General features: G+C 34.2%; 2 protein-coding genes across 2 annotated transcripts in view; both read right to left on the minus strand.

Moving 5' to 3' along the window:
• Nucleotides 1-2,605: 2,605 nt before the first annotated feature.
• ZGRF1 (zinc finger GRF-type containing 1) overlaps nt 2,606-24,979 on the minus strand; it is a 29,461-nt gene continuing 7,087 nt past the window's right edge. The window contains exons 6-25 of the mRNA XM_087962972.1: nt 23,500-23,576; nt 22,446-22,631; nt 21,976-22,069; nt 21,798-21,892; nt 18,907-19,039; nt 17,687-17,862; nt 16,680-16,867; nt 16,131-16,270; nt 14,137-14,283; nt 13,225-13,339; nt 12,837-13,087; nt 11,766-11,925; nt 10,823-10,900; nt 9,249-9,396; nt 7,807-7,934; nt 6,135-6,258; nt 4,819-4,995; nt 4,307-4,441; nt 3,646-3,907; nt 2,606-3,111 (exon numbers count right to left, since the gene is read on the minus strand). Coding sequence (XP_087819098.1) covers nt 2,960-3,111; nt 3,646-3,907; nt 4,307-4,441; nt 4,819-4,995; nt 6,135-6,258; nt 7,807-7,934; nt 9,249-9,396; nt 10,823-10,900; nt 11,766-11,925; nt 12,837-13,087; nt 13,225-13,339; nt 14,137-14,283; nt 16,131-16,270; nt 16,680-16,867; nt 17,687-17,862; nt 18,907-19,039; nt 21,798-21,892; nt 21,976-22,069; nt 22,446-22,631; nt 23,500-23,576 — 2,966 coding nt within the window. The 3' untranslated portion in view covers nt 2,606-2,959. The remainder of the gene's footprint in view (nt 3,112-3,645; nt 3,908-4,306; nt 4,442-4,818; nt 4,996-6,134; nt 6,259-7,806; nt 7,935-9,248; nt 9,397-10,822; nt 10,901-11,765; nt 11,926-12,836; nt 13,088-13,224; nt 13,340-14,136; nt 14,284-16,130; nt 16,271-16,679; nt 16,868-17,686; nt 17,863-18,906; nt 19,040-21,797; nt 21,893-21,975; nt 22,070-22,445; nt 22,632-23,499; nt 23,577-24,979) is intronic.
• LOC148130679 (5'-3' DNA helicase ZGRF1-like) lies at nt 19,504-20,272 on the minus strand. Its single transcript, XM_087962971.1, has one exon. The coding sequence runs from the start codon at nt 20,270-20,272 to the stop codon at nt 19,550-19,552; it is 723 nt and encodes a 240-aa protein (XP_087819097.1). The 3' UTR covers nt 19,504-19,549.

Below are 24,979 nucleotides of genomic sequence, written 5' to 3' on the forward strand. Positions count from 1 at the left end.
TAGACAAACACATATCTGTAGAAGAGACGGGGAAAAAGAAATCTGACAGATCCCTATTAAAATAAACTCTGTGCTTCAAAGTACAGCACAAAATTACCAAGTTTTATTTTGTTATTTATTTATTCAATTTCCAAATGTTGGAAGTCAAGGAATTCTAATTCTAGAATACTTAGGAGTTCAGTAGGATGGAATTCATTCAGGAGTAGGAAGTAGTTTAAATAAAATCAATGAAAAGTACATTGATTTTAATCAACCTAGGGAGCTCATGCAGCGGTAGCATTGAAAGACATCCCAACTCAAAATAGCAGGACTATGTCTTTATATTATGCACTTTCAGTGGAGGAAAAAAAAAAAATCCTCTTAGCAAGTCGCAGAAACAATTCAGAATTCAAATAAGAAAATACAGAGTGAACCATATGGCCAGGGTAGCTTGAGTTGGCTGCGTTTTTTCTTAGACAAAGAGGGGATTGAGAGTTGAAGGAAAGGAGAAAAAAACCCCAACTTTCCGGCTGATGAAGCTGTTGTCTAGAGGCAATGATCCCAAATCTCAAGGCTTTATTCCAAGCTCCGACTGAGACGTGATATGTCATATGATTAGCATCTTTCATATTTACAAGAGAAGTATAGGCTGCCAGCCTTTAGAGAAAGGCGAGAGAAAGAAGGGGCATATGCTGAAATGGATTTAGCATTTGAAAGAGAGAAAAGAGATTGGATAAATACACTTAAACGAGGATTTAGTTTTACTCCTGTTGCGTTCTAATGGATTGTTGATTGAGATTTTAGGGAGCTGGAACAGGGGTGTCACCAGTAATTTAAAAGATGCTATTCAGCTCTTGACTATTTCTTCCACACTTTGTGTATTAATGGGTTTAGTGACAGCTTGAGCTAAAAGAAAACCTTTTTAAGAAATAACCAAAATATGATAGTGAATCTCGCCTTCACTTTTGAAATGTAGATAGCTTTCAAAGTTTAGGGTGCAATTTTCGTTTGGCTGAAGAGAACTTCAAAGTCTATTGGTAAGAATTTTGCATCACATTTGAATAATTATCTTAATTCATGTGAGATTATGCAAATTGTCATTATTTCAAAGAAAAAAATAGATGACCTTTGCTTGCTACCTTCGTGCTGTGAAATGAAAAGCAGAGAGTACACTGGCTCCACCTAATGGACAATTTTTATTTCAGCTAGAATCTTAACTGCAAAAAACAAAATTTATATTTCTATGATGCAATATTTTAAATCTGTAAATATTTTCCATACAATACTTTGAGAAAGCTGATAACGTGTTATTTTAAACAATTAGAATAGCATTGTGATATATTAAAAGTAATACCTAGCTAAACAACGGAGGGCTAATTTCTATTAGAAAATTAAATTCTATTCAACACCATTAACTTCAATACATTTGGATATCCACTTTCTAAAATATAAATTGAACAAAAAATGAGAATATATGTTCAACTGATCATGCAACTACATCTTCTGTGCTGTTAGTTTTTGTAAGATGAATAAAACTGTATTTTATGTATCATTATCAGCAAAAATTGTTATTACGTCTTTGGGGTATTATAATTTATCATGATTTCTTAGGAGTATGAAATAGGTTATTAGTTTAAGAATGCTTATTAAAATAACTTTGATTTTATTGCCTCCTAAAATCCCAAAGATGGCATCCTTGATAAAGTGAATGTTGCAGGATCAAAGTGAATATTGCTATTCAAAAATATATCCTGTGATATATTTTATTCATTTTTAAAAATATGTAATATATTTCAAAATAATTATAGAAGTTATAGTATGTAAAATTTATATTAATAGGATGTGAAATATAAGATGGCCTCTAAAGCAATGATTTATGCCTTTCTTTTATAAGCAGTGATACTTATCCTGAGATTTAGGATGTTAACATAAAGAGAAACTCGTCTAAGACTGTGAAATAGAGAACTCATGCAAAGAAAAGCCAAGCCAGGTGGAAAATTTTTCTCAAATGAAAACACACTTTCCATTCCCTCCCACCCCTGCCCACCCTCCTTGGTTTGGTTTATAACTTAGCAGTTACCAACAAATCCCAAGAATTATAATGACACTTTATTGGGCCTTATGTATTGCTCAGACACACACCTTGAATATCATGTCTTGTTCTGACAATACACTTAAAAGATGGAACAAACATGATCAGGGATCTTTACATTGTCAGAAGTACAGAAATGTAAAGGATTTGTTACAGTAAGTGTTCAGAAAAGAAAACAGGAGGAGATATGATGGCATTGAAATATATGACAGGTTATTAGATAAAAGGCGAAGCCATGAAATAGTGAATTTAAGTTACAAAGGCAGACTACTGAAAATATTTACTAAAAGAAAATGAGGTTTAACAGTGAAATCAATCATTAGTGGGTACTCATCCTGTGCATGTGTTCTAACTTAGCTATAGCTATTTGTAAGAGATGCTTAGTTTTAATTCCTGCTTGAAGTTAGGGAGCTAGAATGGGTAGATAAGAGAGTCCCTTCCAACACAGTGATGCCAAGTAATATAATTGTAAGAGGGAAAAAAAGCAAGTAAAGACTTTCTTCCCAATGATCCCACACAAATGATTGCAGAAGGTAGGTATCTATTGTAATAGTGAAAACCGTAATCCATTATTTATGAATAAATTTGTATCCTATTGAAAAATCCATGTGAAATATTTTAAATAGGAGTTTATTTAATACCATGGTATTTATAGAGCAGTTCAAGAATTAAAACAGCTGTGCATGAAGAAAGTTTGTTGTCATGAAATGTACAGTTCCTAATAAGTTAGCTTTCATTAGAAATTACATTGTTATAAAGTTATTTATTATATTTAAACTTTTAAAAAAAACATTAATGTATGTAACAGTATTACTGGAGGCACTTAAAAATATAAAAACTGAAGTTTTTTGATTTTCAAGATGAAATTGTTGATATAATTCAGTATATTTATGCGTTTGTTTTTTGAGAAAGTGATTCATTTTTAGATTTTTTCTTTTTCATGATGGCTTCTTCTTCCATCTTTCTCTTGAAATAAGATTTAACAATATCATTCAGTTGTTGTTCACATTGGTTAGCATGTTGAAATCCATTTTTTCTCCCTATAAATAGCAGAATAGGATATTTACATATTAGCAATTAAACTTTAAACACTCTGGCCTTTGTATATGATAGATCTGCTTGATATAGTGATGACTTTAAAGAGAGACAATTTAAAGTTGTAAAGCAGGGGTCCCCAATCCCCGGGCTTCACAAGGGGTGGGAAAGTGTGCATGCGCACAACTCTATATGGAGTTGCATGTGCCCATGTATGCACCGCTCGCTCGCGTGGAACGATCCCGTCTCCCCACTCTCTCCCCCCCACAGTCTGCCAAGCTGGAAAGGTTGGGGACCACTGTTGTAAAGGTATCACCTTGAGCCGAGAGAGCTTGGGTAAGTCTCTGGTGGATCAAAAAACTTTTAAAAACAAATTTTAGCCCACCATTCCCTCTCTGATCAGATTATGTTGACAAATTACTCTTGTAAAAATAATATTGGGGTGCTTCTCCCCTTTCTTGCATTTCAAAGAACAGGCAGACTATAAGTATAATGAATAAATACATGAGTAAGTTATATTTTAAAATATCTTACTTTACCTGTGCAATGCTGAATAACGCTTCCCCATAATTTGTTCTTTCTTAAACAGTTTAGATTTCCTACTATCAATAGATGTCTCTTTCCTCTAGTCAGAGCCACATTCACTCTCTTTTCTGAATCTATGAAGCCAACTTGTCTTGTCCTTACACAAGATAAAACAATTATTTCTTTCTCTGCTCCCTGAAAAGCATCTACTGTAGACACCTGGACAGCCTTTATTTGGGCAGCATCCATGTGTACGGCACCAAACAAATTACGGATCTGCAAACAGAAACAGATGAAATCCATGAGAGTCTACAGCTTTGTATAAGCTCGAATAAAATTAAATTATGGGTAATGAAATATGATCTTAAAACATCTACCATTGGAGCAGGTTGAATTAAAAAAAGGATTCATAAAACAAATATTAATGAAAAATTTTATGGTTATGGGAGAAGTAGTACATTCAAAATTGAGGCAAGCCAGACCCTTACTGAACTATAAAGTTTTGGGTTTTAATTTATAGTGTATTTTTAAATAGAATTATCTCTGAAAAATTCCCAATTAGTTTAAACTAAAGCATAATGAAGCTGAGGGTCTTTTGTTTGTAAAAAATCAAATTAATGATATATTTTTTTTAAAAAATACTACATTGGAATTGTTTTGGTGACTAAAAAATACCTTGTTCATTTGGGATTTGTAGAGAGTTATTATGCCAATCATAGAGCCGTCTATTCCGCTGGCAACCAGAGATTGTATTAATTTGACAATGAAAAACGATTCTGCCATATTGTAGAAACTGTTGTCTGCTTCAATCTGGAAAACAGATTTTGAGTTATATAATGGAAAAAAAGTCAATGATACAGTAATTAGTTTGATAGCATAATGAAATATAGTACTATTAATTTAAGACTTTATCAAGTTACATTTATCATAGGGCTGCCACTGGAATGCTCAATCAAATGAGACAGAGAAGTACGCGTTCTAGGAAGAAGTTCATTTGTACAGATTAACTATTTTAGTCATAAGTGTATGAAATGGAGAAGATCCATGGATATGTTATGCTCAGGGTACAGTTACTTCATGGATATCTCTTCTACAATTTCTGTCCTAAACAATTTGGTTTATAAAAGAACATGAAAACCACAAGTTCTTAATTCTAAACCATTATCTTCAATTAATGCAATACTTACTTGTTCTGATCCATTAACATTATAAAAACACAGTGTTGGTAGCCAATCCAAGAGAGGACTTCGATCTATTTCAGAAATTCCATTCAACAGAATTCCTTCATAAAATAGCTCATTGGTTATAGCAGCAATAACAGGATGACAACGATACTGTGTTCTGAGTAATATAGGTGCATACCCCTGTGATTATAGCAAGGGGAAAAAGAAAGAGAGCAAAAATAATGGAAAACACTGTTAAATATCAATGTAATTATACAGTATAATGTAGGAAAATAGCAGGCAGAGCTGAGAGGGGGTGAAATTAAACACATCACCACTTTAGAGTCCTTGCATTTCTCCCCCCCCCCCCCGAATTCCTTTGACCCTTATCTACCACCAAATTATTAATTTGTGATGACCTACAACGTCTCTTCCAACTCTGATTATCTATTATTATCTGTTATCTGTTAAAGAGTTATAAACCCTTTATCCATAGCTATGGAGAACTGTGGTAATTTTTTTATGCACTCAGAAGGCTAAATCTACCTGCAAAGTGAAGTGTGGATTGTTGTTCTTTATGATGTTTAAACTGTTTTTTTTTTCCAAAAAGAAGTAAGGTAATTTGGTCACATACTCTTGTTTTGTTTTTTTAAATATATTTACATACTATCTTTTTATTTGTAATTTTAGAATATTTTCCTTGCAGCAAGTGTATTGTCAGATTATTAATCAGCAACATTTGGAATGTATTTTTTTATTTTAATAAAGGAAAAAATTGCAAAAGCCACCCTTCAAGGAAAAAAAACCATAATAGTTTCATCTTATCTACAAATAGTATATCTTATTTTAAAGATCTAAAAAAGGAATGTTATTTGATAAAAACATTTTCAAAAATTAGAGAAGCACCAGTATTTGTGAAAATGTTACACTAGCGTTACTGATTCAACACAGACACTGAAATTGATCCTGCCTGATTCAGAAATATGGAAAATATGATTTATTCTTTTAGGAGTGATTTTTAGAAACATTCTAATAGAAGCATTTCTTTAACTGCACCACTAATACTCTCTGAAAGCACTTTTAGATAACTAGTCCTTTTGATAATCTTGTATATAAATGCCTATTCGTGCATCTGATTTATATTCTATGTGTCATGTATTATGTAGAGCAGAAATATCTACTGAGTATGTGTACTACATATTTTCATAAAAAAGCAGGGCATATAACATTAAGAAAGCAACATTTTGCTGTATAAGATTTTGATTCACTTTCTAGGCTCTTAAGTATTTTTAAAGTTAAAAAAAAACAAGTCTCTATCTCTAGATATTAGAAGTACGTACCATCAAACAGAGTCGATCAAAGAGAGTTTGTTCCAAACCACTGTCATGTGCACTTTCAGATCCTTGAATGGTAGGCGGCAGCTGCTTAGGATCTCCAACAAGAATCAGCTTTTCACATTCAAAACTATAAATGGAAACATATTTCTGGCCATCACACATTAAACTTAAAAAATGGGAAATTTACTTTCAGTAAAAGGCAACCATATATCATATAAACCATAATGTTAGGCAAAAAAAAGTCTAAAGACAAAATAAATAGCCTGACCAACTTCCTTATAAATTGTAACTGGTAATACAGAGCTGAAACTTCTTTCTGTCTGTTTACTTGCTATACAGTTTAAACTTATTAGGCTTCAGACCTCTGTGCTAAAAACAGTTAATTATCTTTAAATTTATTCCATACCAGAAAGTTCATTAAAACTTGGAGCATGGTATGAAATTGTTAATACAGAAGCCCAAATAAAAAGAGTTGACAATTAAAATATTACCCATCTTTTAATATTTAATATTAAATATTTAACATTTTGCCAACAGAATGTATAATCTTTATTGATTACTTGTTCTTAATAAATATGTATTTTAAAACAAATATATACGGTAACTTTTGTATTGTTTATAGCATTTCCCTATTTAAATTTGCTTTCAATCATAACTCAGCTCTAATGCCTAGCTAGTATTTACTCTCTCTTAATTCCTTGGATAATATTAAAATGTTGCATTAAAAATGTTTCTTGAAACTTACCCAGTGTAAGGTGTCTGGTGTATTATACCCTTAAGAATCACATACTGAATCTTGGGATGCATAAAGGGCTAGTGTACCTTAATCAGATGTTTTGGGGAAATAAAAATAGCCATTCCTCTGGATTTGCCTGACCTAGCAGCTAACAGCAAACTGATTCAACAAGAATCTTTGAAAAAATACTTCCAGTTTCTTGAAGATAAATAATACCTTGCTAAGGCCCAGTTTTGGAACTGTAAGAGTTTCTCACCTTCATCTATATTGGCTGTCTTCACCATACTTGACCATCTCACTATTTCACCTTTAGTTTTCTACGTAATATATTGTATTTAAAACTTTATAAAAAACGGAGACCAGCTTCACACAGCCATTGTTGCTGTCAGCAAAGCCATCACAATTCCCCACTCCATTTTGAGAATTTAGTTACAAGGCTAGTCATTGAGTTGCTGTTTCTTGCTTACATCTTAAAACTTAAAGCAACTTACATCATAAGTTAAAACAATCAGTACACCTGAATTTAATGGTAGTCCTGAATTTATGGACATAATTGAGTCTTGAATTACATCTCATCAGTCATGCTGATTGTTAAGTGGGTCACTATGGGATTTTGCAACCTTTTCTATAGCAGTCATTAAGTGAATGTGACTGTTCTTAAGTGAATCTATTGTCTGGATTTTGCCAAATTTTGTCAGAAACTGAAAAAAAAAAACCTGTATATCATGATCATGTGACCATGGAATACTGCGAACAGCCTTAAATGCAGGGTGATTGCTGAGTGCCCAAAATATGATCATGTGACTGGGGGGGGTGTTCATTGAAATGTTGAGTCTGGATTATATGTTGTTCTGGGGAAGTCTATTGTAAGTTCGAACGATTGTTAATTGGCTGGTTATAAGTCAAGGAGTGTAATAATAAAGTAAACTGATGCCATACCTTGCAATAGGAAGCAGAGAAGATGGTTCTGTCATTTGACTACACTCATCTAGAATCACTATAGGAAACTTAAGACTTTTCAAGCATGGAAATGAGCAGGCAGCACAGGTAGATCCCACTACCTTCACCTGTATCAATAGAGGAAAAATAAAGCCATCTGTATACCCATACAAATAATGAACCACATGTTGTACAATCAAAATTCAATATCTTTGTTTGGTAATTGAATGCATTTATACTCAGAAATGATGCGACTAAAAAAAAATCAAATTTATCATGAAGCCTGATGAACAAACATGATCCCATGATGCTGATTTTATTACCCCTATGTTTGAAGTTTGCTTTAAAAAATTAGTAAAACATGCAAGGACTAAAAATACAAGTAACTGAATGTTCAATTTATTCATCTGATGCCAGGGTCCACTAACGTATTTCAATAAAAATGATGGATAACTTTATAGCCCAGTCTTTTTCATAATTATAATAAATGCTTGATTTAATTATGTGCTGACTCCGGAGGCTCCAGAATTTGACAGCAGTGAGGCAGAGGAACAAGGGAAGCCTGTTTCCAGTGCGCATGTGCGCAGAGCTGCCAGAAGGCAAGAGCAGTTAAGACAAAAGGGGCAACTCGGGAGTAAGGCTTAGAGATGATTGCCTCTCCCCTAAGATATAAAGAAAATGCAAAGGGACAGGAACCTTTGCAGGAAGCAATGTTGTTCGCTCTATTCGTATTAAACCTTGAAGCTCTGTGTACACTTTGGACTGTGTTTGACTTTTTACAGTTAATTTGGCACTTTAGTTGTTGGCAGCAATTCAAAGGAGGTAAAAGTGGGTGCTTCTCTCAAAAGACTGGTACTCATTATGGGCTGGAAATGAACATAATTCCCAGTGTTGAAATAAAAAGAGAGTTGTATGGACTAAGCGTGTGCTTAATGATGGTGTCATGGTCAGAACAGCCATGGTCAGAACAGATTTAAGGGGCAGTAGTTTGGTGGATTTTGAATTTAATAGTCAAATTTTGCCGGAAATGAGTTTGTCCAGATTTCAGGCAATAACTACACAAAAAATTGTCATTTGACAAACTCATTACAAATGTATTTGAAATATATTGAAATAAATATTGGTCCTTTTATTTTTAAATTGTCGTAATCTTTATGCTGCATGACTTTACAAACGGACATGTTCATTTATAAATCAGCGGCTATGACACTGAGATATTCTTGGCTATTAAAAGAATACCTGAGGAGCCCCCTTCCCAACATCCAACTCATAGTTTAAAACGGGTTCCATTGGCTTTACTCAAGATGGCTTTCTGTTGATTCTTTTATGATTTTTGTTATGCCACATTGTATTACTTAACCGGAGCATCGAAACATACTGTAACAATAATTTTAAAAAATCTATGCTACATATTGGCACATGCAAATACACTTCATCATTACCTTTCTCAGGGAAGCTTTATTGGTGCCCAGTTTATGTTGTTCAATGGTCTTCTTCACATACATTTTTTCCACTGGGCTCAAATCCTCCTTCATCAAGGCAAGTAATTCTTTCAGCTGTTCATTTTCAGATCTCAAGTCAGCATGCAAGCTTTAACATATTGTATAGGTAAAAGTAAAGGTTCCCCTCGTACATAATACATGCTAGTTGTTTCCGGCTTTAGGGGGCGGTGCTCATCTCCGTTACAAAGCCAAAGAGCCAGCACTGTCCGAAGACATCTCCGTGGTCATGTAGCCAGCATGACTAAATGCCGAAGGCACACAGAATGCTGTTACCTTCCCATCAAAGTGGTTCCTGTTTTTCTACTTGCATTTTTACATGCTTTCGAACTGCTAGATTGGCAGAAGCTGGCACAAGTAACATGACTCCGTTATGCGGTGGTAGGGATTCAAACCATTGTATGGAATAATACTGACTAGAACAGTCTATTTATGAAAAGATCCCTCTGCACAAAAGACTGCCGCTTCTACTTTAGGTAGAAGCTGGTATCTAAGGGAAGATCCCAGTCACCCATGTCACAAAAGGTAGCATAGCATGTTGTTTATGGAATAAAGAACAAAAGGGATTATCTAGTCTGAATGAGCCTTGTGTAAAAAATTATATTTATACCCAAATAATTATAAGCAGTGACCCACGTTACAATTTACTTGTTCATATATGTGTGTACTCAAAAATTTTGCACAAGTAGTAGCCAGCAAGAATTTATTATTAGATTTATTGGGCTAACTATCTCTAAGCAGCTCATATATTTGTTTTAAAACAAACATTTTACACCAGTTTCTTCCAGAGTAGCTTATAGACATCAAAACAAAATAAAATAAAAAATAATTTTAAAATGACCAAACAGCAGAATGCAGTTAACAATAAAATCATAGAAAAATTCATGACTTTTTAAAAAGATCTGAAAAATAAAATGTCCTGTAACACAATAATATAGAAGTACTCAACACTTCAACCTCATTAAGAATCCATTTCAAGTGCTTATTTTGATAATTTATGTCCCATACTTTCCAATACTTAAATGGCTTACATCCTTTAATAAAAGCTTCTGTCAGAATGCCCAGTGTTCATTTATTCCATGTTGTCTTTGGAGGATAGGGATTAATGGTAAATTAATCTAGAAAAATATTTTATGATGAAAGCAATAAAGGAATAATTATTCTAATTGTATAAGTTGCTAAAAATTATTTGAATTTCCGCCTAGCTTCTTGTACTTTAAAAAAAGTCACACAACTGTGACAGCTGCTTATATGGCTCTCTCATGAAAATACTAGCTTATGCTTGTGCCTCTACACCAAGGGTCTTCAAACTTGACAGCTTTAAGACTTGTGGACTTCAACTCCCAGAATTCCTCCTCCTCCTCAGTCATTTTAGCTCAGGAATTTTGGAGTCAAAGTCCCCAAGTCTTAAACTTGCCAGCTTTGAAGACCTTTGCTCTACATAAATGCTTGATCAAAGGCTCCTTGTAGACTCACAAGTGACTTTTGGACCTGGCTAAACATTTTCAGCAAGTTACCTGTAAGGAAGTATTGGCTTTGCAATTTTTTTAATGCTTCCCACTCTAATGAAGTCTTCAAATCCAATGTCTAGTAGACTGAAATAAACAATAATTCATTATTTGAAATACCTTAAAAGAAATATTGATCCTTTCATTTATATTTTTCATGGTCATTAAACTGCATCACTTTTCATGAGCAAATCTGAAGCTATCACACTGGGATATCCTTAACAAATTACAAGGGCTTACGAGGTGAGCCTTTTGTGTGTGTGTATGTGTGTATGTGTGTGTGTGTGCACACACATACACACACCTTTGAGTCAGTGTTGATTACTGGCAATTGTCCTGCAGTTTTCTTTACAAGATTTTGGAAGTAGTTTACCAATGACTCCTTCTTGAGACTTGAGACAGAATAACCAGCCCAAGGTCTTCCAACTGTCGGTGTGCCTGAAGCAGGACTAGAACTCATAGTCTCTTGGTTTTTAGTCTGATGCCTTAACCACTACACCAAACTGCTTCAGGAGGGCGAAGGAACACATATAAACAGTTTTTCTCCATTTGAGGGGTAAATCTTTCCACTGAATGCTTCAGAGACAAAGATATATTAATGCTCATTTTAATCTATGAAGGGACTGTGAATTGGAGGGATTTGGGTAGAAACTTGCTACATTAATCATTTTGTCACTATGTGGCAGGGTAGTTATGAGAGGAGACTCAGAAAATTGCTCTTGAAGCAGAATTTGGTTCAAATTTCCATAGGTTTTTATAGAATTGCAAGTTTCCAAAGAAACTCCAGTAACATTTTAGGTTGCTACCCAGAAGAAAAACAAAAGGCTGCATTTGATTAGTTTGCAAAAACAGAAGAGTATATCAGGATTAAATTGTATGCACATACAGTATTATTGTAAAAAAAAAACAAATTTTATGGAAACAATTTAAGCATGATTTCTAAATTACTAACCTCAATAGTATTCTGTCTACAGCAACATTGGTGGAAGAAGAAACCAATATTTTCCATGGCACTGACCGTTTGTCATTAGCTGCTTCATGGATTTCAAATATTTGTGTCAGGAATAAAATAACAATAGCCAGCAATAAGCTTTTTCCGGATCCAAATACACCTACATATGTAGTTTAATAAATTAAGTATTCACAGAATCAAACATATTGTGTAGTATTCTTTCAAATAGATATTTTCTTTGAAACTGGACAGAACATTAAGGGGGGTTAGAGAAATCAAACATTCATCATGAGAAAACATTAAGCATTCTTAGCTGTATATACAATATATTAATTGCATCTAATTAATTGAAAAGTAATATTGGAATTAGAGTAGAAAGCTGACTAATGCTATGATTGCAAATATAGGTAGTCCTTGACTTATAGCTGCTATTAAGCCTGAAATTTATGCTAGAATAGTGAGAAGATTCTGATAATATTCTTTCCTAATTGTGTAGGTAAGACATATCTTTCCATTTAACCTGCAGGTCATTGATATTGAAGTAGATTGCACAGAAAACCTATTCAGTATAAAACCTCCTAAATAAACCTAAATAAAATTCTTAGTTTCCTCCCCATTGCAGGCTTTTGCATATCCCAAATATGCTCATGGAAAAATCTTAACCTTCCAGAGAAGATTTGCTGGGGTACATGGGAAGCTGCAAGATGGAACATGAATTTAGTACTGTATAAAGTTCAAAAGTTTGAATATAAATGGTTGCTAATAATAAAAACATCTAAATTAAAATCCTGAAAAAAGAAATGTTTAGAGAAGAAAGACAAAATTGAATATGGTTCATTTAAAATATAGACTGAATATAGCAGGGGTCCCCAACCTGTGGACTGTGAGGGGTTTGCAACTGGGTGGAGGAAACGGACAGCAAGCGTGTGTGCTCCATTTAATCAAACAGCGTGCATGCTTCCCGGCCCCTCACACGGAACCATCTCCCTTCCAAAGCCAGAAACATTGGGGAATTCTGGAATACAGGACTGGAGAAGGAAAAACCCCCGAAGCTCTTATGAAATAATTTACCATGTATTATTGTTATTGGAAACGTCGGATGCTTCGCTGTTTCTGTATTTATTTCTTGAGATGTCATCATGGCACCAATCTGCATCATTGCTGTGACCTGATCTTTATTTAGCTGGAAAGCTTGAATAATCTTATCAGCAAGATTTATAACTATTTCTGGGCTGAATGCATCAGATTTTATTGCATTTGTACTTAGCCCTGGTGGTTTAAACTTTTGTTTTCTTTCTTTGGTTTTTGGAAATAATTCTTTCCTAAAATACAAAAAAAAGATAAGATTTAACCTTAGCACTAGAATTAAAACATATTTCCAGTCAAATAATTCAAATGTATTTATATCAATGAATGTACAAATTTGTTTCTGTTTTTAAAAGATAGTATTACTACTTACTTTGTAAGTAGGTGTTGCATGATTGGCAAAGTGATTGAACTGACATTTTCCTGTATATTTCTCAAATTTGTGAGTTCAGTGCTAGCATTACACACAAACAATGCATGAACAATCACTAAGAAAGAAAATATAATAAGAAATAGATATTTAGAGAGGAATGTGCTAAAAAAATTGAATATTAAGTTAGGTCCAAAAGGACAAAACACTAATATGCATGCCAAAATCAATTGTAACAATAGTTTTTAAGGTAAATAATAGACATGGGGAGATTCAATTGAATCTGTTTGCAAGACTCGTGGATTAGTTAGCGAGGGTTGTTTTTCCTTGTTCTGAAAGCAAAATTTTTCAGAAATGACCTGCCTCTAAAAATTCTCATTCTGGTGTTGTTCCCTGGAACGGAAGAGGTTTTTGAATTATTATTATGATTATCTAATTTTGTCTGTTTAACAAGGATATATTTGGATTTCCCCCCCATCTCTTCACATACCATGTAAATGTTTCTATAAGAAAAGCAGGTAATTGTGTTTCACTTCAGTCCATTCCCTGTACTCTAGCTCTGCTTTTCCTCTGAGCTTTTCAAAGTGTATATATTATGCCTTGAGTTTAATCAAAGTTGTGAAAATATTTAGCTTTCTCAAGCTGACCATGAACTAAGATAATTTTCAAGCAACACATTTTAGTTGCAGCAAAATATCCTGTGGATAAGTAAAATATTTTGGCTATTTACATTTTCCAACTTACCAAATGCCCTGAACTGAGTTTTCCATTTTCTTTGAAAGAGCTGATCTAATTCAATGATAATCTTTCCAGTAAAAGCTCTTAGAATTCCGTTTTATGGCATATTAGAGAGTTAGTCATATTTTGAATAATCTATTCTAAAAAAAACAAACAAACCCTTGAAGAGAAACTTACTATCTGAGCGCCAATTTGATGGGCTATAACCATTGAGAGGCTCCAACTCCACTTCATTATTAGAGGATGGTCCAAAAAAAACACTATATGCAATGAAAGTGTCCAGTGGTTCAAAGGTCAAAGTCTTGGAAACAACCCAAAGGTCATCTGTCAACAAAGTACATACATTTGCATAAGTTACAACAAGCAATCAATTTTATTTGAATTCAGAAGTAAAGCTACAATTGAAACTTTGAAAAAAACAGTTATTTTCATTTTATATTTCCTATGGATTCTTGCTGAAAATATCCTGGTATTTTTCCTTCTCTTAACCAGCAATGCTTTGGGTAAATACCTATTTTCATATTAAGTAATTTCATATTCTTAAGAGTAATATTTGAAAAACTATTCTCTGAGAGGTATTTTAGATTTTATCATGTACATCACTTAATTGATTATGAACAGAAAAAAAAATCATTCACAGCTGTTTTATTATATAAGCTAAATATTAAATAAAAATATAAGAATATTTATTTATTTACATACCTATAGTTTCAATTTCTAAGGCCACCATTTTGAGTATTTTAAATAATTTGGAAATATATGTCTAACACCACTCATGCTGTATACTGAACCAGCTAGAGTTTCCAAGTGATCTTCAAAGGTAGCCCCATAGAGAACATATTGCAATAGTCCATAGATGAGGTGATTAAGGCAAACTGATTGTAAAAAGGGTCTCCTACTTTGGGAACAGGTGCAAATGATGCATAAGATAAGTCTATGCAAAAACTTTCCTGGCCACAGCTGCCAACTACTTTCTGTGTAGGAGCTACAAGTCTAGGAAAAACTCCAAACTATACACCAATTCTGTCTGTGGAAGCGCAATCCATCCAGAACTAAAATTAGAAAATCCTCAGAGTCATATAGTTCATAGAGCCATAGCCATTCAGCATTGCTGACTGTTGGGCTTAACCCTCTTCCATCCAGAGCACAACAGAATTAGGAACTGGGACAAAACTGCGACAATGTCATTTGGTCAGTCAGGGAGTCAAGATACATAGCTTGGTATCATCAGAACTGAGTTAGCTGCTTTGAGGACAGGAATCAATTCAAATCAATCGATCAATCAATTATTGATGATCTATTATATCTTTTACAATAATTATTTTATTGTAATAGATGACCTGCAGTGGTGGGATTCAAATTTTTTTACTACCAGTTCTTTGGGTGTGTCTTGGTGGGCGTGGCATGGCTTGGTGTGCGTGGCAGGGGAAGGGTACTGTAAAATCTCCATTTCCATCCCACTCCCGGGAGAAGATTACTGCAAAACCCCATTCCCTCCCACCCCACTAACCTGCTTTCCAGCTGCGTTCTCTTGTGCAGAGCAACAAAAGAAGACCCAATCAATCAGCTGGGACTCAGGAGCAGGGCCAGTCAGAGGTGGTATTTGCCAGTTCTCTGAACTACTCAAAATTTCCTCTACCGGTTCGCCAGAACTGGTCAGAACCTGCTGAATAACACCTTTGATGACCTGGCTCAATTGTCACATACACGTTGACCAGGAGATGAAGGCATGCCAGAGTCATCATGCAGCCTCAAAGAAATGTGTCACTTAGGGTTCCTTCTGGACTTTGTGTTTCTGCCAAACAGATGCCTGGATGGATCTACTCCAAGATGCCTTGGCAACAATAACTCACAGCCTGATCACCACAGATTTGGTGTACTATTGTAATGTGCTCTCTATAGAGCTGTCTTTGGAGACAGCCTGGAAGCTCTGATTAGCCCAGAATACAAGTGCCCAGACTGCTGACTCCAGCATGACAGTTTCTTCATACTTGCATATTCTTGTATATTGTAAATTATTTATTACGTTATTATTTGTATATTTTTGGTTGCAGTATGCTACCAGTCATTAGATTGAGTCAGTTAACAAATAAACATGTTGTAACATAATGTAATATAACAAAATGTAACATAAATTTTCTTTAGTCTCAAGGATTTTCAAATTTACCAACCTTTGCTATATGTAGAGGAATGTTCCTTCCGGTTCAGTTTAAGAAATAATTTCCTCTTAGAATCACAGTCAAAGTTAGCCTTTGCAATATCACATCTCTTCATCTTACCAAATAGTTTTCTTTGAGTATCAAACATTTTCCTGCAAAAAATATATATAAGAACCCTGTAATTGATATTATTGCTTTATAAGCAAATACTAAACATAGATTTTCATGAAATAAAAAAATAAATAAATAAAATTGGGGCACAAGCTTTAATATCATGCAAAATAATCAATAAACTTGATTCCTATAAATATTAATATCAGTAACAGATATTGATTGAAAGTGGTAAATCTGGCAAAGACCAAAGAATTGCTTAGTCTGCTAGAAATTAATTTGTAATATTGGGTTCATTATTACTATTTTTTACTTTTTAATTACTTTTTCAGTAATTCTTTCTAAAGGAAACTTAAGTAATGTAGACATTATCTTCCTTATTTATTAGCATTGCTTCCTTTCAGTTATAAACTGCTATTGAAGTGTATCTAACATTTCAACATACAGTACCTTATTAGAAGTTGGCATTCTTCATAGATAGAAATTCTTTGACATCTGAGGTAAGTTCCAATACTCTTTATATCATGAAGTATAATACAAGGTTTACTCTCCATCTGTACAGGTTTTACATCTTCAAGCCACTTAAAGAAATCACATCGATCTGCTTTAGCAGCATCACAAGCATAGAAAAGACGACCCTGGAGCCAAATGCAAGCCATACAATAAATCAATTTATGTTAGTGCGTGCTGCAATTGTGTGCATATAAATCTGATTAATGGACAACCTGACTATTTTCAAGAGAAAGAGAGAGGGAGGGGGGAGAGAGAGAGGGAGAGAGAAAGGAGAAAAAAAAAAGCTTAACTTTATTGGTCAAGTGACATTGTATAACAAATCTCTTGGAAGATGCTGATTCAATTAATCTGGTTCTGAGTTATATGGCTTTTTGGTCACAGTGTAAAGTTGTAACTAAATATAACATCAGATTATTGAACTGATACATCGTATTTATTAAAAGAAACATATTTTTCCTACTGCTAAATTTGTTTAGTGACTCCCTTATAGTTCATACTATTTTCTATTTTTTAAAAAATGCCAGGTTTTAAAAAACAATATTCATTGCACAGGGACAAAACCTCCCAACAGTCATTATTATACTTACAAAAACAAAACTTATACCTAGGAATCCTGTCCTTGGCATTCAGTATCATAAATGGGTCCTGTTGAAAGGGAAGCCATTCCCCTTTCCCTAGTGTGCAGAGCTGAGCTGTTTCAGCAGCTTAAGGTTAAAATGCTTAAGCATTTTGTAATAGTTATTAATTTCCATATTTTTCAGCTACTGTATGTATTCTAACAAAATGCATAATAAAATATTTTATTCCCCAAGCACAAATTTGAAATTTCACAAAAATGTGTACATCATACAATTCATGTGCATGGGCCATTTATAGATATCCTAGTAAAACTATGGTTTAAAAAAATCCCGATAATGTGTTTTAATTAGCCTCTAACAACATACCTTATTTCGGCCTTCTTTTCTAACCATAAGAAGCTTTGCTGCTATTTTGTGGCTGCAGAGAGGTGCAGAATTCTCTCGTTGCCCTTCTTTCACCGATGAATAGAAAGATATATCCACTTTCCCAAGAGCTTTATGTAGGTTTTTTGATAGTTCAAATAATAATATGTTTAAATGTTCTTTTCATAAAAATAGGAAATATGAAATGTTTTGCAATTAGACAGTGAGAAAACATGCATGTTAATATGCCATTCATATTAAGTAATATTGAATTGCTCGAGTCAACTTCCTACTTTTCCAGTTTAATAATGTCTCTAGAAGGGGAAAAAACTAAATTAAAACTTTAAAACTAAGGATTTCTTAATATCACTTTCATTCATTAAAAAAAGAAATAATATGTCAAGCATTTTAGTGCTAAACATGGGCTACCATACATCATCCTATGATGTCAACAAAAGGAAATGAAAGGTACTAATTGACTTTGGAAATATGAGACAGGGTGAGAATTAGTATTTGTTTTTTTCTTTTGGAAACTATAATAGCTTTGTATAAAGCAGAAAGGCAAATGGCTAGAAATCTCACTGGTCCTATAAAATTTGACTTCTTGAGAAGTCTAATGAAAAATCTTGACTCAATGCATTTTTTAAAACCATTTTTTAATTTTGAGTACTACAGGCATGATATTCCGCTCTGAAAAAAAAATCGGGGCCGGCCAAAAGAGACCCCCCCCGCCGCCGCCGGGGAGCACCCGCTGCTTTCCTCGCCAGGGCCGGGCGGTGGCGTGTTGCACGGAGGCTGGTCTCTGGCTGGCCCAGCTCCTCTTTCCTGCCGCTCAGCGGCCTCCGCTCGCACCGCCCGGGCTCCGCTCAGGTATCCAACTGGGGCTGTCAGGAGTTGCTACCGCCGGCGCAGCTCCACGCGGCTCCAGTCCCGCGTTGCCTGGGGAAGGGAAAGGCAAAACCAGGAGCCGCTGCTGCCGTTGCAAAGCGCCGCCGCGGCTCTTCCTTTTGCCTTTCCCTTCCTGAGGCAACGCTGGACTGGAGCTCCGTGGAGCCGCGCCAGCAACTCCTGACTCGGGGCCTCCGAGGGGAGGGGAAGGAGGAGAAGAAGAGGTGGGGGGAAAGGGGGGGGCAATTCCCAAAAAAATCAGAATTCCAATTTTAATCGGAAGAATATCATGCCTGGTACTAGTACTACCAGTAAAATGAGAAGTTGGACCATACCTATCAATGCAATAGTAAAAACTTTCTTATAATGTGCTGGAGACTGAAATTCGACTGGGATGCGTTGTTGTCGTTTAGGTACATTAGTATTCTTTACCATATCCACCCTAGGGAAATGCAGTTCAGAAGTGTCCTGTAAAACAAAATAAGCAAATTCCTATTTCCATTTTTCTAATCTCATATGCACAGATATTTAAGACCACTGAATATAGCATTTATTAAAGCTATGTCTATTCTTCTATTTTTTATGACCACATATCCTACTGGGTATTCATCTATTTGAGTGCCTAAATCGTAATCTTAGATAATCTGGAAATATCCTGTCTCCAGAATGTATATTGTAATGTATAATTTTGGAATTTGACTTTTATAGAGTTCCATAAAAATCACCTAAGGACTTAAAACAATGTCTGAAGATGCAGGCTTGTTCTGAAGTTTGCAGTAAGAGTTTATGGTTAATTAAATTCCTTGTGTTAGCACAGTTTGCAGCAAAAGCAGGAGTCATGGTTTTACGAATAAGTAAAAACTGTACATATCTTCATTTGATAAACTATGATTATGAAATTATCAAACTGAAATATTTTGAAACCTGTTAACACACTATTCCTGAAACCTTGTTAAAAACGGTGAGAAAACATTAGGCTCATACAACAAAACTAATCTGCATGTACACATGATGTACAATATTTAACAGCATTTCTTTACATTGGGAACAATTACATACCTTTCTATCTCTGGTTTTTTTGGGGAAACTCAGGTGACCTAACTCACTTAGAACTTCCTCAGTGCAAAAGTGTTGATTTAAGTGCAGGGAAAGTTTCTTTCTTTCTGAAACAGAATCTTGAGTGATAAAGTTTTGCTGCTGTTTACAAAGCATGCTTTTTATGGTCTCCAGATGCTCAGAGTCCAGAGGGCTTTTATAGATGACATTACTCTGATTCTCTCTTCTGTATTCTAATGACATTCCTAAATAACTCTCAGCTTTGATATCAGAAGCCATGGCCACTTCGTTGCAATTTTGAGATCTCAAATCACAACCAGTTATGTTGTGGTATTTCTGCCATTTGCTTTGTTCCTTTTGTTCAGACACATTAGGCAGTGTACTCTGTACGGCTATCTTGTCTCTTACTCCTATGTAATTTCCACCCACAAAAAATTTACACATCCTGTCCTCAGGCTCTAACATTTCTGATTTGTCATATGTATTGACCACTGAAAAACCACAATGATGATGAATCTGTTTGCAGATGTTTGCACTGGAATAAAGCTGGAAATCAGAAAGCAGATTATCTATAAATCCAGGAACAACTGGAGTTTGTGTTCCAAGAGTAGGTAAGAGGATAGACATATCATTTTCTGGATACATTCCTATAAAACAAGGTACAGTATGCAGACACTTGAAAACAAAATTCTACTGATAGTATAGCAAAAGCATTAATATTAGTATTGTTTTTTTGGAATGGACTGCCTTTCCCTAAATATTTTCAGAAGCAAAAACTTCAATGGCAGTCATTATTAATACAGCACAATGTATTTCTTACTAGAAGGTTACAATAAAACTACACTAATGAGTTTGTTAAAGAAAAGCATATTAAAACTTTGGTTATACGTATATACTCTTGAAAATTTGGAACTGCTAAATTCTTCAAAACTAATACAGTTTAAGCTTTAAAGTACAGGAGAAATTTTCATAAGAATAAATAATAAGAGTGTGTCTTTCTGTTATTTGAAAGTCAAATTTAGTTCCTAGCTACTTTTATTAACCTAGCTATACCTCTAAATAAAAACAATTGGATTATAAATTGGGAAGACATCAAAACAGTTTGCAATATGTCTCCATTTCTTAATACTGATTTTTAAATACTTATTTCATAATTAGAAAATAACTGAAATGTGATAGGTAGAGATTGAATAAATTTATTTTGTTCATGTATAAAAAAATAACTCATAAATGAAAAATTGCACTCAGAGATTAGGAGACAGAGAAGTTCCTTTTTATGAGCAGAAAAATCATGACCTCTGGCAAATAGGCAGGGGTGGGGGAAATTTCAGCAACATTTTTTAAAATATGAATTATTTGTTAGTGATCAAACTAGATTAAGAATGCTCAAACACTAACTGGAACATTCCAAAAAATCTGGCACAACCATTATTTATATCATCAACAATCAAACCTTTCTTACTGAAAAAGGGTTTTTTATTATCCATATACAAGTCTGGATAAGTTTTGGATATCAGCAATTCCTGCTCTTCTATTGTTTCTTTACTATTTGGAGTTGGGAAAAAGTGACAGCCAGTAGTCTGTGAAGAAACCCATTGTTTTGATAACAGCTGAACAGAAGGAATGTAAAAAAGCAAAAATACATAGTTACAAATAGATACAAATATCTACATCTGTAAGCATTTATTCCCATATTTTACAGAAAACAATGGATTGAACTTTACTATTCACTTAGTACCTAAATAAATTCTAATTCAAAATTAGTAACAGATGTACATAACAGTGTTCTTAAGATTACTACTCTACATATATGTGTGCATGTATATATGTATGCATATGCATATGTATGTGTGTAGATACATACATACATACATACATACATACATACATACATACACACACACACACACACACACACACACACATACATTCCTTTTCTAGAGAAAGAGAAATACCCTTTAAGAAAGAAAAGGGAGAAAAAGATACTTTTGAAGAATATTATGTTATTCAAAAAAAAAAAAAAGAGGAAAAACATTTTAATATTCATGGATAGTATATGATCCTAATGGGATAAAGCCTTAACAGTATCTAGAATTAAGGCAGCTCTGTGGTAGGAACTTTTTGGTTGACCAAAATAATGGTAAAACAAAATGAGCCACCTAATCATTACCTTATTAAATTCCCCTGAAGCAGATTCTGCGAAGTCTAGATTTGAAGAATTTGTCACAATCTGACTGGGAGGTTTAAAAGATGCTGTCTTTGTTACTATTAAGAGGAAGAAATACACAAAATGTTGAAGAATAATGCTACATTTTGGTCACTAATTGTTCATATTGATAGCCACTTACAAAATTTATTACTGCTTTTTTCTTCAAAAACATTGAATTCATTTCTAAACGTTTTGGTTCCGCTGTTACTGAGATCATCTTCTGAACCTAGAGACTGAGGATAAATACCCCCCACCCCAATAAACACATTTAATGCATTCCAGGGTAACACTGATTTTTGGATTAATTCTGGGCATTAGTTGCTGTATATTAGCTTGACAAAAAATTAATAGAGAAAACAAGGGCACTAAACAGGAGCCTCAGTAATTCCTCTTAAAAATTTGGGTAGCATAAAATATTTATAAAGCTCTCCCCTCTCCCCCATGAAAGGGATTAAACTATCTGATCCTTAGAAGCAATATCGCATCCTATGAATTTGTTGATAGTGATGATTATTCCTTTTATATACAGCAGTATTTTAAATCCTTATAACACTGACTTTTTTAGAGTATGTTTATAGATTTAAAAATGTGTACATTTAAAAATCTTACCTTAACAAATTCAGGCACCCCAGGACAGTTCAGTTCTTGCGCTAAGAAAAAAAATGCATCCTTTGAAGCACTTTCAGATTTGGTCATGTCACTTTGTGGATCTTTTCTGTGATACAAACAGCCTTTTCTTGTCATCATCTTACTAGCTGCTGAGCCTTTCACCTGGTATCCGTGAAATTCAACTACCTTTATGCATTAAATAGAACAAATATTGTAAAGCAAAGCTATTCATTGACACCCCCAAAAAAAAAGCTGTAAGCACAATTAAAACTTCAGAATATGGGTATATTTTGTGTATCTTTACTAATCCTTATACCTTTTAAAGCATGAGACACTGAATTATTGATTTGTTCAATTGCAAAAATTGTCAGTTGATGTTTATGTTAACCATTACATTCACCGGTGAACCCTGGGCAACAATGATCTTACCCAATTTCATCTAACATCTATCACCACCGATGGCTCCTATTTTATTGAGGTTTCAGAGGGTTCAGACTTTCCTTCTGAATTTCCTTGAGTAATGTTGCTCAGTTTTGCTATCTTTTTGCTCCTTGCTTGTTTTTTGTAATGCTTTTATTTTGTGATTCACCTACAGTACATTTAATAAGTAATACTATTGAAATAATATCTCTATTGATATCTATCTACAGTGCCTGCCTGCCTGCCTGCCTGCCTGCCTGCCTATCTATCTATCTATCTATCTATCTATCTATCTATCTATCTATCTATCTATCTATCATCTATCTATCTATCTATCTATCTATCTATCGTTTGAGTCGATACTTCTTCTCATATAGTAGAATGAAGATATTTTTCATCAACAAAACCTTGCTCTGGAGAATCCCCAGACAATAAATTGAGTTTTAGGACTCTAGAGGCCTGCAAGCATGAGCATAACTAGTTAGTAGGAAAAATGCAGATAGAAAAATCCCCTTAAAACGCATGATATAACACACAGATTAAAGCTATTGTTGGTGGTGTTTGCACAGTCAGGCAGATATTTAAACTGGATTATGAAATTTTTTATTATGATACAACATCAAAAGAAGATTACCAAATTTGGTGAGTCAGAATGTAGGCAAGGTATCTGCACATCTTCAGGACAATATGCTTCAGCAAAACTTTGTTTAACTATCAAAGGGGAGGGGGAAAGAAACAATGAACTTCAGTCATCAGGCTAAATCAATATGTGTACGTCTGTGGTGGATTAATGATTTTGCATATATGAATATGTCAAACGTATTCATTTTGGTAGAGTTGGTCAGAATAGCAACAAATTAAATTGTTGAATTCAAAGTTATAGAAGAATTGCTGAAGCTAAAAATTAGAAACAGAAGAAATGAAAAAAATATTTTCAACAGTAACATTTTAGAAAAAAATCTAACATCGATTATTAAGAAATTGTAATTATTATGTAAGAAAAACCAAATAGTGTAAGAATCACTTACGAACGGTATTATCAATCACATTATGCCAAGAGCAACTCTTTTTGAGTATATTTTTAAAAATCACTAGATTGGATATAAATTTGCCTTTGTAGTTCTGAAAAAAAATAAGGACTTCCCTTTTTTCCATACCTTGGACTCTTATGTTGTGGGTAATCTCTGATTGAGATTATGATATCGGACAGTGATGGCTAATCCTTTCGGCACTGAGTGCCCAAATCGTGCGCCCACACCTGCATCCCCCAAATACAATGTGTACGCGTCCCCCGCCTACGCCCCACCCCCGCATGCCATTGGTTTCCCATCACAGCTCTAAGACAATTCGTCTCCTCCTTTAAAAATATTCATCTTCCAGGAGTAGAGATTGGAAGGCCTGCTATAGAAAAGCAGAAGCCAGGAAGTTCACCTCCATCAGTCTAGTGATAAGCATCTGAATTTAGATCAGCTCAGTTCTGCCACATAGCAAAGCAAAGCTTATTATCAACATCTTTTGGTGTTTTTGACATGAGACGAGCCTTTGAGAGTATAAATTTACTCTCTCATAAAGTGAGATTTATATCTTATAATGATAAATTATAAGAACACTTTTCATATATGCTGCATTCATGTCGAGAATCAGAGTTATATATTTTCTTAGTGATCAACAGAGGAAATCTGAGGGGAAAAAATGAGAAATTTGTTTCATGTGCTCTGCTTTTCAGATGAGACAAAGAAAAATGGTTTATATCATCTGTCTGGGGAGATGAGCGGCATTAGTAATTTAATAAAATACAACAGAAACTAAACACTGAACTTAATCTGAGAATGTTTCATTTGTTCCTTACAGGAAATGTTTTGATAAGTAAGGCAACATTTCTATTTTGAAATTTAGTAGTTGTAATAATAATATTGTAGTCATTATTATGCCCACATCACAAATAAAATGGTGGAGAAATAAGAAACATAGAAGCTTGTCCAAAAACAGCACATTCAATTGTAGGCAAAATTTTGCACTTTTAATTTATTCCACGAATACAGATATTTTTATTTCTTAAGCAGATGTATGCCGCTTTAAGAATAATTTTCTGAAAAATATATAAAGCAATAATG

This window comes from Notechis scutatus, chromosome 4, assembly GCF_049901735.1.
Source record: "Notechis scutatus isolate UNSWTSFEM ecotype Mainland chromosome 4, rNotScu1.2, whole genome shotgun sequence".
Lineage (NCBI taxonomy): Eukaryota > Metazoa > Chordata > Lepidosauria > Squamata > Elapidae > Notechis > Notechis scutatus.

Coding starts and splice junctions, on each gene's coding strand:
- LOC148130679 (XM_087962971.1), bottom strand. CDS start 20,272: ATGTATCCAGAAAATGATATGTCTATCCTCTTACCTACTCTTGGAACA.